The 12,828-nt window shown below is 54.9% G+C and overlaps 1 protein-coding gene across 7 annotated transcripts in view; it reads right to left on the bottom strand.

Annotated features, from left to right (window-relative positions):
• Window positions 1–99: 99 nt before the first annotated feature.
• DENND1A (DENN domain containing 1A) overlaps window positions 100–12,828 on the bottom strand; it is a 518,366-nt gene continuing 505,637 nt past the window's right edge. For 5 of the 7 annotated variants that reach the window (XM_047768359.1, XM_047768357.1, XM_047768356.1 and 2 more), the window contains 3 exons: window positions 7,330–7,458; window positions 4,159–4,414; window positions 100–3,158 (listed from right to left, as the gene is read on the bottom strand). In XM_047768359.1, the coding sequence (XP_047624315.1) occupies window positions 1,968–3,158; window positions 4,159–4,414; window positions 7,330–7,458 (1,576 nt within the window). In that variant the 3' untranslated portion in view covers window positions 100–1,967. The remainder of the gene's footprint in view (window positions 3,159–4,158; window positions 4,415–7,329; window positions 7,459–12,828) is intronic. The other 2 variants (XM_047768362.1, XM_047768361.1) reach the window with 1 other exon arrangement.

The following is a 12,828-nucleotide window of genomic DNA, read 5'->3' on the forward strand; positions in this document are numbered from 1 at the left end:
GCTCCGAGCCCCAGCCTCTGCCTCTACAAATGGGGATGCTGCAGCTGTCTGAGGCCTCCCCTCCCTGCAGAGCTTCCTCAGGACACAGGGATACCAGCCTTTTCCCCAAGAAGATTTTATTGAACGTACATACACACAAGATTCATCCTTGGATTTGCAAATTCAATCCAGCAAGTGAAGAGACAGCAGTGCCCATGGCGCACTCGCCACCAGCCCCCAGCACAACCACCAAGACTTCGGGGTGGCCTCCACTTCCCTCAGGCCGCCTGGTACCTCTTGTCTTATACTCTGCCCCAGGCTCTGCCTCCCTGCGGGGGCTGCTTTGTCCCCAGGGGGGCTCAGGAGTCTGCCCAGGACGGGTGGATCTGGAACCCCTACTGAAACACCTGAGCATCCCAGAGGTGCCCACGTGGCTCAGACATGACACGGCTCCCTGCTTCCAGCAGCCAGAGGACACTGCCCAGATTTAGAGAGAAGACTGGCCTGAGGGGCTGTGACTGACTCAGGAAGGGTCTGTGTGCTAGGCAGGCCCTCCAGGCCTCCTCACCTGCGTGTGGCTGGAGGTCTCCTAGCCGCCCGCTGCTCAGACACTGACAAGGCTCCTGGAGGTACGGGGGCCTCCAGGAGCCCCTTGCCCCATCAGACACCTCTGAGACTGTGTGTCTGACCATTCACAAATAGGAAATGAGAAATCAGGACGAAATGCTCACAATTTCCTGCATGTCTCAGAGGATTGTTTTCTTAAATGGTGGGGCCATATTTTAACTTGGTTTATTGAAACTAGTCAATCTCAAGATTCATCAAATCAATAAAGGAAAAAGGAAAAGAAAGATAAAAGAAATAATAACAAAACATTTCAATTTAGCTTTGGTGACATTGGCCTCAGGAATTTCTATGTTGGCAAGAACCACAAAGTGGGTGGGGAGGGGTGGTTCCGAGCCCCTCTCCTGCCTTCGGGCTGCAAGAAGGTAGGTTTGCCTGCTCCTGTGGGGGTGGGACTGGAGCGGGGCTCAGTGCCCTGCCCACTCCTGCCCCAGGGAGCTGGGCAGCTGGGCCTCCTGTGTCAGTCTGTGCCGTTAAGCTTGGCCTTCGAGTTGGAATCCGAGTGCCTGCTTCTCAGCTCTACCCCTGCAGGCCGGCTCTACAAGAGGCTGAGCCACACCTGCCAGTAACTGGAGACCAGGAGAACCCGCGGGGACCAGAGGGCGCGTGCTGAACGGCAGCCTGACTCCACCTGGTGCACTCAGATTTACCTGATGCGAATTTGTCTTCTATGAATCAGGGTTGCTGGTGCTCCCGGCCCCCATGCAGGGCTGGCCGGGGCTGGGCTTGGCTACCATGAGGGATCCAGGGATCTCTCAGCCCCCAAATCCCTACCGAGCCAGGAAAATGGAAGTTGGGGTTGGGGTGAAGACTCATGAAAGAATGAGTGTGCATATTGCTAGAGGAGGCTTGGAAATGCCTCGGCAGGTCAACCCTCAAGTCTGGGAGGAGGGTTCTGAACTTCAAACTCCAAACTGCGTGTCTCGTGCAGACGAGCTCACACTGAGGGTCGCGCTGACGCCTGTGCCCTTCGAGGTGGGGTGTGCAGGGCTGGGCTGCAGCTGGGGCAGGAGAATGGGGCTCGGGAGGAGGCATCCTGAGGAGCCTCGGGACTCCTGGTGGGCAGTTTCCAGAGGGAAGGTGGCTGGGACATGGCCTGGGGCAGTCGTTGGCCCAGCTGATCTCTTTAGTGCAAAACCCAATCAGGGGTGCAGGGGAGAGGGTGGCAGGGCGGGACAGGTGCCCGGGAGCTGGGTCAATTCCCAGGCCGGAACTGGTGCCATTCTCCAGAGATGGGCAGTGTGGAGAGGAGGAGGGGCAGCAGAGAGGGGTCCCATCCCTTCCCACCAGTAGAAACTGGGCAGAAACAGAGTGGCAGGGGAAGCGGGGCCGGCCAGCCTCGTCCCCAGCCCTTGGTGCCTGGTTCACTCGAAGGTCTCCCACTGCTTCCTGAGCTGCTCCACCGAGCCGGGGGCTGGGGCCGGGCTCACATCTTGTTTGGTTTTCCGTAACAAATCCTCAAAGGGGTCTCTGGCCTCTCGTGGAGCAGAGGGCTGCAATGAGGGCTCCAGGCCCTGGGGGTTTCTGGGGGGTAGGAGTGGGGGGTCTCCAGGCCGTAGGGCCAGCCCTTGCTTGGGCTCGGCAGCCCTGGCGCTTGAGCGGGCCAGGGGCAATGTTCGGATCCTTGAAGGGGTGACCACTGGGGGCCCCAGGGGCTGCAGGGAGTGGGCACCCATGGGCATCTGGCCGAAGAGGTTGGGCATGGAGAGGGCAGACAGGCTGGGCTGAGACCTATGTGGGGCACAGAAGCCAGAATTGGACAGTAGGAGGCTGGGGGCAAAAGCTGGCCCCAGGGAAGTAGGAGGGATCCCGAAAGGCCCAGCTGGTGTGGAGACCAGGGGCATGGTTGGCAGTGATGCTGGTACAGGTGGGACAAAGGGGTTGAGTGATGGTTGTGGAAATGGGGTGGAGGTCCCCATGGGGGGAAAGCTAAATTGGGGGGTAAATGGGGTGGCTACATTTGGGACTGTAGGGCCTGGTGGAAGGGTACTGCCTGACCAGGCTGTGTTAAGTGGGTCCAGGAGGGCCAGCAGGGCGTCGCTGCCCGTGCCCGCAGCCCCTGGGGCCAGGCTGAGTGGCTGGAGCAGTTCGGTGGGGTCTTGTGGGGCAGCAGCGGGGAGGAGCCCGGAGAACGGGGCCAAGCCCAGGGCCGCCCGCTTTTCTCGCTCAGCCTGCAGCTGCTCCGAGGAGAAGTCGCCGAGGGCAGCACTGGCTGCCTGGAGCTTGGCTGGGCGGGCAGTGGGGGGTGGGGGCACGATACCCAGCTCTGGGGTCTTCCTGCCCTGGGGCCGGGGGATGGTGATGCTGCCCAGAGTTGGGGTGGGCACCTCCTCCTTGTCGCTGGGGTTCAGGATGCCATCCCGGTTCTGGGGCCTGCAGGGCAGGGCTGGGGAGTTCCCAATCAGGGCCGAGGGCTTCTCAGGAGAGGTGGCTGGAGGCTTGCTGGGGATGGCCATGTCGTCCTGGCCCAGGCTCCAGAGCTTGTTGTACGGGTGGGCAAGCTTCAAGGCTCCTGGCATCCCACGGCTCCTCTCGCTCCTGCCCAAGTCCAGCCTCTGTCGGAAGGAAGGAGGGAGGCAATCCCCACAGGCTGACCTGGGACAGACTGGAAGGCAGCAGCGCCCCTCCCCTTCCCACTCCTGTGTGCCAGGCGGATGCTAGGACAGGGGGCCCAGAGCAGCTGGGGGCTCAGCCCAGGTCAGCAGCAGAAACTAAGTGCAGGTCTGTCCAGACTCCGAGCCAGGCTTTTCTCATTGTGTGGCACAAAAGGGCTCCAGAGAAAGCCCCATCTTTTCAGGCTGGCACTGCCAAGTAGTTTCAGGAAAACGACTCTACTGGCCTGGTCCATTTTAACTTTGCCAAGCGTGTGGGCACTTTCAACCACCCATGATCCTAAGAGGCCCAGACGAAGGCATGCTGACTGTGAAGGAAACAGGAGGACCGGGCTCAAGTCCCACCTCTGCCACGGATAGGGCCCCAACCTGGGTGTCATGTCCCTTCTCTTGGCCTGAGCTCCCTCATTGGCAGCGTAGGAACAGCAATTCCTTGCAGAGGGACAGGTGCTTTGTGAATCCCACAGTGTGACCCGGGGACTGCAGTCAGAAGCCCCCGCTGGCCAGAGAGGACACTGAAGCACAGGGAGGGGGCGCGAGAGACTGAAAGTCACAGTGGAAGACTGGGGTCACACTCGAATGTCCAGAGCCAGGAGCTTTGATCCACGGGCTCTTCGAGGAGTTCCACCAGGGGTCACAGCCCCGCCGGGGCTTGGGCGGGGGGTCCTGGGGAGAGGCGCGTGGAGCACCAGCCCACCTCTGACGCATGGATGGAAGTGGGGGCAGACTTCCATTAGGCTCCAGCATCTTCTCCAGTGATCGCTGTGAGGGGGTCTGGCCACTGGCTGGCCTGGCAGAGTCTGCAGTTAGTGACCCTGAGCACTGGCTGAGCACCTTGCAAAAGTCCCTGGTTCTCCCTTGGTGTTTTTCAGCGTCACATAGGGGGACCTGCCTCACGTGCAGAAAGTGCCCTTAGCACGCACTCACCCCTACCCCACCATACCTGATAGTCAAAGGTCCCCGGTTGCTCCCTCAGGTCTTTGGGGGTCCGAAGGTCCTCTAGGCTCTTGGCCTGGCCCAGCGGCTGCAGCGGGACCTCCATGTCGAGGTTGCTGAAGACATCTTCCAGAAGGTCGATGCTGGCGGCACGGTCAGGTGGAGCTGGGGCAGGGCCCACAGGCTCCCGCGCTCGCTGCTCCGGGCTCTCCGCCTCGTCTCCTGCACTGTCTGATTCCTTGAGTGTCCGGTATGGCTGTGGCCTGGGAGGAGGCAGAGCAGGCTGGATTCTGCCCCTCGGAGCCTCCCAGGGAGGATCAGGCAGTCCCCACCCGAGGAACCTCCAGGCCTCGAGGAAGCCTTGGGACGGGAAAGTGTCCTGGGCTCCTGAGTGTAGGAGTCTGGGCCGAGGCACCCTGAGACCTGGGGCTGCACTGGGTCCTGCTCACTGGGGGGCCTGGGGCAAGTTGCTCTGGCTCTAGCTTGCACTGGGCGCCCACTTGGCTTTCCCCCAAACCACAGGCCCACCGCAGAACTGGCTAGTGGGCTCACAAGCCACTCCCACCCCCGCAGCACTCGGGTCCTGGGAACAGCTCACGGGGAACGGAGCCGAGGGATCTCTCCCCAGGATCCTCAGTGGGGACCGTCTTGGGCCTCGGCCTGTGCTGACCTCAGGTCCAGCTCTGGTACCATCTCTTGCTGTGGGATCCTGGGCGAGTCATTTCACCTGAGCCTCAGCCGCTCCCCCATTCCAGAATGCACCCTCCTTGCAGGTGGCGGTGGAGGTTGCACAAGCAAACATGGTGCCCGGTGCCCGGTGCCCGGCAGACATGCTGACGCTGTTAACAGCATTCTGTCCATTCATGCATCAAACAAAACCTTGTAGCCGACCCAGGGGTAGGTGACACAGGATGCCTCTAGTCTTCCCTTGTCACGAATCCTGAGCCTCGGGGCACCACTGGATACATGAATGGAGCCTAGACAAACCCTGACCTCTAGAGGAGCCTAGGCCAGAGCAACATCCCATTTCTCTAACAAAGAGGCTCTGACTCCTGGGTCAGGCACCAACTACCCAAGGCTCCTGGAAAGTGAGAGAAGGGCACCACCTGCTGGTCCCAAAGGCCCACTTACTCGAACCTGGACAGGGGACTGTCAGCAGAGCGAAAGGGCTCAACTAACAGCCTTGACTGTTAGCAAGGACTGCATCAGACAGTACTCTCTCCCTGAAGCCACATAAGCCGCTCAAGAAGTAGGATTCACACCCCCACTTTATAGATGAGGAAGCTGAAGCTCAGAGAGGCTCAGTAACTCACCCTATGTCACACAGTATCTGGCAAGAGGTAGAAATGGAAGCCAATTATGAGAGCCTTCTTTTTTTTTTTTTTTTTTTTTGTCTTTTTGCTATTTCTTTGGGCCGCTCCTGCGGCATATGGAGGTTCCCAGGCTAGGGGTTGAATCGGAGCTGTAGCCACCGGCCTACGCCAGAGCCACAGCAACGCAGGATCTGAGCCGCGTCTGCAACCTACACCACAGCTCACGGCAACGCCGGATCGTTAACCCACTGAGCAGGGGCAGGGACCGACCCAGCAACCTCATGGTTCCTAGTCGGATTCGTTAACCACTGCGCCACGACGGGAACTCCTGAGAGCCTTCTAAAGTCCCCCACTTGTTCTGACTAAGCCATCTGACCAAGCCCCTCTAACGGAGTTTGGACACAGTGAAGGAAACTAAAAAAAAAACAGGCTGTGTGCTTTGTACAGTTAAGGAAACAGCGTTCTTTGGCAAGAACCCATTTGTTTTAAGATGGCCACTTCCCTTTCGAACACACACACAAGCCCATCCTTTTCCTAGGTCATGGCTCAGGGAGTGAGCATTATTTTACGTAATGAGGGCATCGATTAGTTTAAAAAGAATGTGACCTGCTGGACTCTGCAGTGGGGAGGTCCTTGGACGTCACGCACATGGGGGTGCCTGTACCTGCAGGGTGATTTTAAGTTGATGAACCTTTCTTATTCCAATGATGCTACCTTTATTTTTCATAAATAATAGAAATAATAACTGATACATTAAGCCTGTGATATCACAGACATCATCGCTTAGGACAAGGCTTTTCCTCTAGTCTTAAAGAAGTTTCACTGCACTTGTCAGGTGGCATTTGAAGCTCGGGCGACAATGGCTTAGGCCACTGCTGTCTATAAATGAGGACCTCAGGAGGGGATGGACCTGCTCATGGTCACAGGTGAGGCAGAAAGGTCCAGAACGCTCCTCCCCTGAAGGGACAGTGGCAGGAGCAGAGCTGTCAGTTTATCAGGTGCCCCAGGAACCCACAGGTCCAGGCCAGGGGGGGTGGCGGGCAGAATCCCTCTTCTGTGAACTGGCTGGGAAGGTTCACTCTGGAAGGGGTGCTATGGGTGTGCAGCAAAGGGAAGCTCCCTCCTCTACCTCCTTACAAATAAACACAAACCAAAGCTGTCCCTTTGCTCAATCCCAGCTCTGAAAAGCCTGTGGGTGGAGGGGTAAGAACCAGCAAAGAAAGGAGAGCCACCAAAGCCTGATTCCGAGGGGTGGTTAGAATCTGGTGAACCTTTCTTTTTCCCTCCTTTTCTTTCCTTCTTTTTCTCTCTCTCTCTCTTTCTTGCAATTTCTGATGAGAGGAAGCTTAGGCTATAAAAAATAATGGTAAAAATTATCTTTAAGTCAGGAAGATCAGTAAAACCTTTGGACATGCCGTCATTAACACATACTTTCCACACTGGTGACTTTTTTTTTTAAACTTAAAATCTGACCCTCTGCTTTAATGGGTTTCCAAGATATGCTGAGATAAAGGGAGGCTTGGGCAGCAACAACCAGGCTAATTGTAGCCACCAACTCCACTGACAATCAAGTGCATTTTCTCCATAAGGAATGAGACCAACGCTCACACCTTTAGAGCCCGGTCACTGTTGTCACCTCACTCCATCGTCACGGCCCCTGTGGAGCTGGCAGAATGAAAGCCCTGAGAGGAGGCACACAGAGGGGGTGTCCATCCTGCAAGCTGGCACCGGGCACCAGAAGGCAGCAGCTCCAGACACCCCTCCCCACACACAAGTGCAAGCAGCACCAGCCTCCCGCTCCCTCCCAAGTGGCCCCAGAGAGTCACCAAGCCGAGCTCAGGGAAATGGAAGGAGGAAGGAGAGACCATTCAAAGGGAGTGGAGAAGAAAAAGCTTTCGGTGAAGCCAGAGCTCGGGCCCTCTTCCCGCTGGCATTCATCATCAGAGGAGTCTTCGGAGAGGAAGACAGCATAGTGTCGCAAGGGCTTTACCAGGCTGGGGCAGAGGGAGACAAGAGAGAAGAGAACAGTTAGGAGGTGCTGCAGGACTCCGCGTGGCGGGGTGGGGAGGAGGCCTGGGGCTCAGTGCCTGGCCCTGGCCTCCTTCTGCCAGCCAGGGTGGAGGCTGCCCGGAGAAGGCCTGACAGGCCCCACGGTGGGGAAGCTGGTCCTGAACAGAAAAGAAACTGTGGGTTTGCCACCTGTGTCAGGAGACTTAAATGCACCTATGACCTTGTAATTCTACTTCCACTTAGATAACCCTGGATGTAGCAAGAGATTAAGCCCAAAGATGTTCATTAGTGCTATGTTTATAATATTAAAACACGAGACAACCTCAATTTCCACAGCAGAAATCTGGTGAAGTGAATTATGATACAGTTGGCTGAATATTATCCTCCCATTAACTATAATGTTTATAGAGAAAACCCTGAAAATCAGGATACAGAACTGCAATTATACGGCGCTCTCTCTCATTTGCTTGTGAACAACTGCGCAGAAAAAAGGCTGGAAAGGCCTACGCCTATGTGTCATCAAAAGCTAGTAGGTTACAGGTGATTTTTTTTCCCCCTCAGCCTTTTTTTATTTTTGTGGCTCCTATATTTTTTCCAATGTGCATATCTACATCAATAATCAGGAAAAAAAAAAAGTTAAAGAAAGTGAGCCAGTAGAGGAGCACTCATGAGAAGGCCCTTTTCTGATTAGCGGCTGCTCTCTGGAGTTTCCCTCAGATGCCTCTTCAGAGAGTCTTTTTCATCTGTGATGTGGAAATTAAATATTCATTGTTATAAAAAATACATCTCCCTTGTCAGCCACCTGTGAGCACCACCTCTATAAACACAAATACACACACAGCCCAGAGAAACTCCTTGCCGGCTCCTATGAATTATACACTGACCAGGGCCCTCGAGAGGTGTGTGCTTGGGAGAGGGAGCTGGACCCCGAAGACCTTGGTTCAAATCCCGGCCCCAGGGCTGCAGCTTGGGCACACAGGCTGGGGAGCGGGCGGCCCACGCCTCTGCCTGGTATAGCCAGCTGGGCAGGCACTGAGGATCCGTGGGGAGGTGGGCTAGCAGGCACAGGGGTACCTGATGGGGGGCTGTCTCCTCTCCCCCTACCCCCAGCTGGAGGAGTCTCCTTTCTTTGCTTTATCTGATACAATTCCTTTTAGGTGTTATTTCAGGAAGGGGAAATATGTCCAAAAAAGTGCATGAGAACCAGGGCTGGAGGGTAAGTGAGGGACAGCAGCTGTGCCGGGGGGACTGCGACGGTGGGTTGTGACCAGTGCACCGTCACCCGTGCTAAGCCACTTGTTACACAAGAACACACTGTTCTTTTAGAAGTCCTGGGGCTGTGAGTTCCCCAGTACTGTCACACCTGAATCCTTCATTTCTTCAAATTGTCCCTGGAAGTTTGCCAGGCAACGAGTTTTGTCCTGTACCAAAGGGGAGGGTGAGGCTCAGAGAAGGAAAGCCTCTTGCCCAAGGTTGCACGGCGAGGGGGGACCAGTGCTCCTTCCCTCTCCCAGGCCACCTGGCAGGCTGTCCTGGACTGGAGAGAGCATGGCCTTGGAGGCGCAGTCTCCTCTGGCCCAGGAGAGAGGGCAGAGAGACCCCACCTGCAGAAGGGCGCCCAGATCCTGCTCAGTCCCCTGGGACATGAAACAAGGCCTAGCAGAAGGGCCACTCTCCACACAGCCTGGAATCCTGTTCTGAATCAGAGTCCTCCTCCCACCTGCAAAGCTGCTGCTCTGAACCTTGATTTTGATGCCATTGGTTGTGTGGTGAGCAAACCCACTGAGTAAAGTGCCAGCAATACTAACGTTCAGACATTTGCAGAATGACTTACTTGTCTGCTTAAACGTGAGGGGGACCCACTCTCACTCGCCAGTTGGACTGTTCTCTTGAGCAGATGGGGGTGCAGGGGGGCAGGCGCCCTGCCTCAGGCTCCACTCTGGGGAGCTCGCTGGGCAGGCGGGTGGGTGAAAGCTGCCAAGCCCCAGCTCCGAGCAGGGCCCACCTCTGTGCTCCCTCCCCTCCCTCCCTGCCACCAGCCTGTGCCCTTGCCTGGGGCACTGACTGCCCTTCGCCAGGAAGACTCAGCTCAACTGCACTCCCAGGAGGCCTTCTTGAGCTCCCAGTGGAATTTTCTCCCTAGAAGGAAGTGGCTTCTCCTTGGCCTGCATGGTTTAGCATTTTGTTGGTACCACTGACTTGCTGCAATTCTGTTTCTCAAGGGCAGGGGCCTGGAGTGCTTTCTCTCTCCCCACCCGCGGTGGCAGCCGCACGCTGGGGACAAGACACGGCACTCGCCTGTGTCACTCCTCTTCCTGGCACAGGTCCCTCTCCTCAGCTTGTGGCTACACAGCAGTATGAGTGCCCTCTCTCTGGTGTGGAGAAAAGGGGACCCTCCTATACTGTCGGTAGGAACGTAAATTGGTGTAGCCACTATGGAGAAGAGTACGGAGGGTCCTCAGAAAACTGAATATGGAACTACCACAATCCAGCAATCCCACTCCTGGGCATATATCCGGACAAAACTTTCCTTGAAAAAGACACATGCATCTGTATGTTCGCTGCAGCACTATTCACAATAGCCAAGCCATGGAAACAACCTAAATGTCCATCAACAGATGACTAGACTAAGAAGAGGTGGGACACATACACAATGGAATACTACTCAGCCGTAAAAAACAAATGAAATCATGCTGTTTGCAGCAATAGGGATACAACTAGAGATTCTCATACTAAGTGAAGTGAGTGACACGAGATCTTTTATGTGTAGAATCTAATAAAGTATGATACAAATGAACTTACTTACAATACAGAAACAGACTCACAGTCACAGAAAACAAAACTATGGTTACCAAAGGGGGAAAAAGTGTGGGGAGGGCTAAATTAGGAGTTTGGGATCAACGCAAACATGCTACTATATATAAAATAAACAAGGACCTACTGTAGAGCACAGGGAACTACAGTCAATCCCACAATAAGCCATAACAGAAAAGAATAGGAAAAAGTACACACACACAAAACCGAGTCACTGCTGTGCACCAGTAACTAACACAGCATTGCAAATCTACTGTATTTCAGGAAAGAAAAAAAGAATATCCCCTCTCTGAGCTCCCCATCTCTCTTCTGAGATGCTGAGACTTGCAGAATGGGACCCTTTGTAGGGGTGAGGGTGTTAGATATACAGAGGTAGGCAGGAGTCTCAGAAAAATGTTTAAGATAATATCCACGAGCAGGCACTGTGCCAGGGGCTTTACATACGCTATTTGTAAGCTCCCAATGGGAAGCAGGAAGGCGTCAGGGTACAGATTTTATAGAGGACGAGACCGTCATTAGTCCATCCATCCACCCCTATGTCCATTCATCCACGCACCCAACCGAGAGGCACCTCCTGAATGCTCGTAGTGAGCAGACCCAGGGCTAGCTGAGCACTGGGACCACTGGGGAAGGGAAGAGGTGTGACCAGGCCCCCGGCTGGGAAGTGAGGGGCAGGGAGGCCAGTCCACGGCCCTCTCCTTCCTGTCCTCTGGGCTGGTGCTACATGTGCATGAGCGAGACCTGTGCCTCTGCTTGGGTCAGACTGAATGAGGCTTTGGGTGGCCCTCAGGTCCATTTTGAACGCCTTGCCAATACCCACCTGAAGACAGCCTCCCCCCCTCCGCCCCCCGGCTGTGACAGGAAAGCAGAGAGCACAGCAAGCGTGTTAGGTGAACACCACTAAACCTGCCGGCAGTATCTGGATTCACATGAGAGCAAAGAGCCTTGGTGCTGGACTGGACCTTGGCTTTGATCAGGCTGCCACAGTTCCTTCTCGTGGCTGTCAAAATCCAGCGCCTCCCACGCAGGCGCTTAGGGGTGAGGAGGGGGCAGAGAGGGAGCCTCAGTTTCCAGCTCACCGCTTCCCTCTCTCCAGCTGGGTCTTCTGGCCCGGTCGGGCCGGTTGGGCTCGGCTTTAACAAGAGGCCCAGGGTGTCTCTTGGACGCACCACCCATCTCTTGAAGGCGATGGAGCACCCAGGTGAGAGCTCTGCCATGTTGTGCGGTCGGTTTGTTCAGGTCTAGGCTTTGGGCCACATGGATGATGACGATGACACTAGCAATGTGTCCATTTAGCAGGCTAAATGCTGTCTGTACAGTTTCTCATTAATTACTTATCACATCCTCATTTTGCAGATAAAGCAGCCAAGGCTCAGAGAGGGGGAGTCACTTGCCCAGTATCACACAGCAGCTAAGGGTAGAGCCAGGAATCTGGATGTGCCTCACTCTAAACCGCTTTGTGATCCTGCCTCTTCAGTTGCATGGATCTGAAACAATGAAATAAGGGGTAGGGTGTTTCCCCTTCCATTTTTGATAAAAGGTGAGATTTCAAAATGAACTTATTTAAATTCTCTGCTCATGTTCTCCCATGAAACATACAGTCAGATATTTGTCAGAGATAAAGGATGAGCCGTCGAATACTTCCAGGTTTAAATTTTTTATTAGCTTAAGGCAGAATATGAAGAAAAAAAGTGTACCTCTTCCCTCATTAACCCAATTCAGCTACTACCCTGCAGTCTGCCACCCACCACTTGCCTGGATTTTATTATACACAAAGAGCTGTCTGCGAAAAGGCAGGTCGTGGCGAACTTGGCTACTCAGCGAGGGCTGCCGGAGTCTTGGCGAGAAAGAAAGGCCCGCTGTCCATCATGCTCAGACCCCATCATCTCCCACGGCTGCTCCCGCCTCTGCCCACCTCATCTCGGCGCGGAGTTCCCATGCAGATGACTCCCCGAGCCCTTTCTAATGTTTGGTTTAACGTGTCGCTGGCTAGCGCGCGTGTGACAGTGGTGACAGGCGCGGCTGTTCCTTTTTAAATACCATGTCAGAGACACAGCGTCAGGAAGCGGGGACGTGCTCTGTGGCTCTCTGCTGCGCCGGGATCGCACGGGCTTATTTTTTAATGAGGAAGATCTGCATCTCGAGAGTTTTTTTCATGTGTCACATCGCGTGGACAAATCAGCAGCACGTCACGCTGGCCCAAAATGAAATGCTGACAAATGTAGATATTTCAAATTTAATTGACATTTAAATGCACTTAAGATAAAGAAGGGAAAAAATAAGCAAGGACTTGGTCTCTGGAGGTAACGAGGGGAGCTGGTGATCATTTTTTAAAGGATCATTTCACTCCAGCACAAAGGATCTTCGCTTTTAAACGTCTTGGTGTCCCTTGATTACAAGGCTCCTGTGGGGCTGATGAGCGGGGACAGTCCCCAGGATGAAGCCCATCTGTCCAGCCTTCTACCATCCCCCACGTGCCAGCCAAGGACCTCGGGAAAGTCATTTTACCTCCCTGAACCTTGGTTTCTTATCTGTAAAGT

Source organism: Phacochoerus africanus, chromosome 2 (genome assembly GCF_016906955.1).
Source record: "Phacochoerus africanus isolate WHEZ1 chromosome 2, ROS_Pafr_v1, whole genome shotgun sequence".
NCBI classification, from domain to species: domain Eukaryota; kingdom Metazoa; phylum Chordata; class Mammalia; order Artiodactyla; family Suidae; genus Phacochoerus; species Phacochoerus africanus.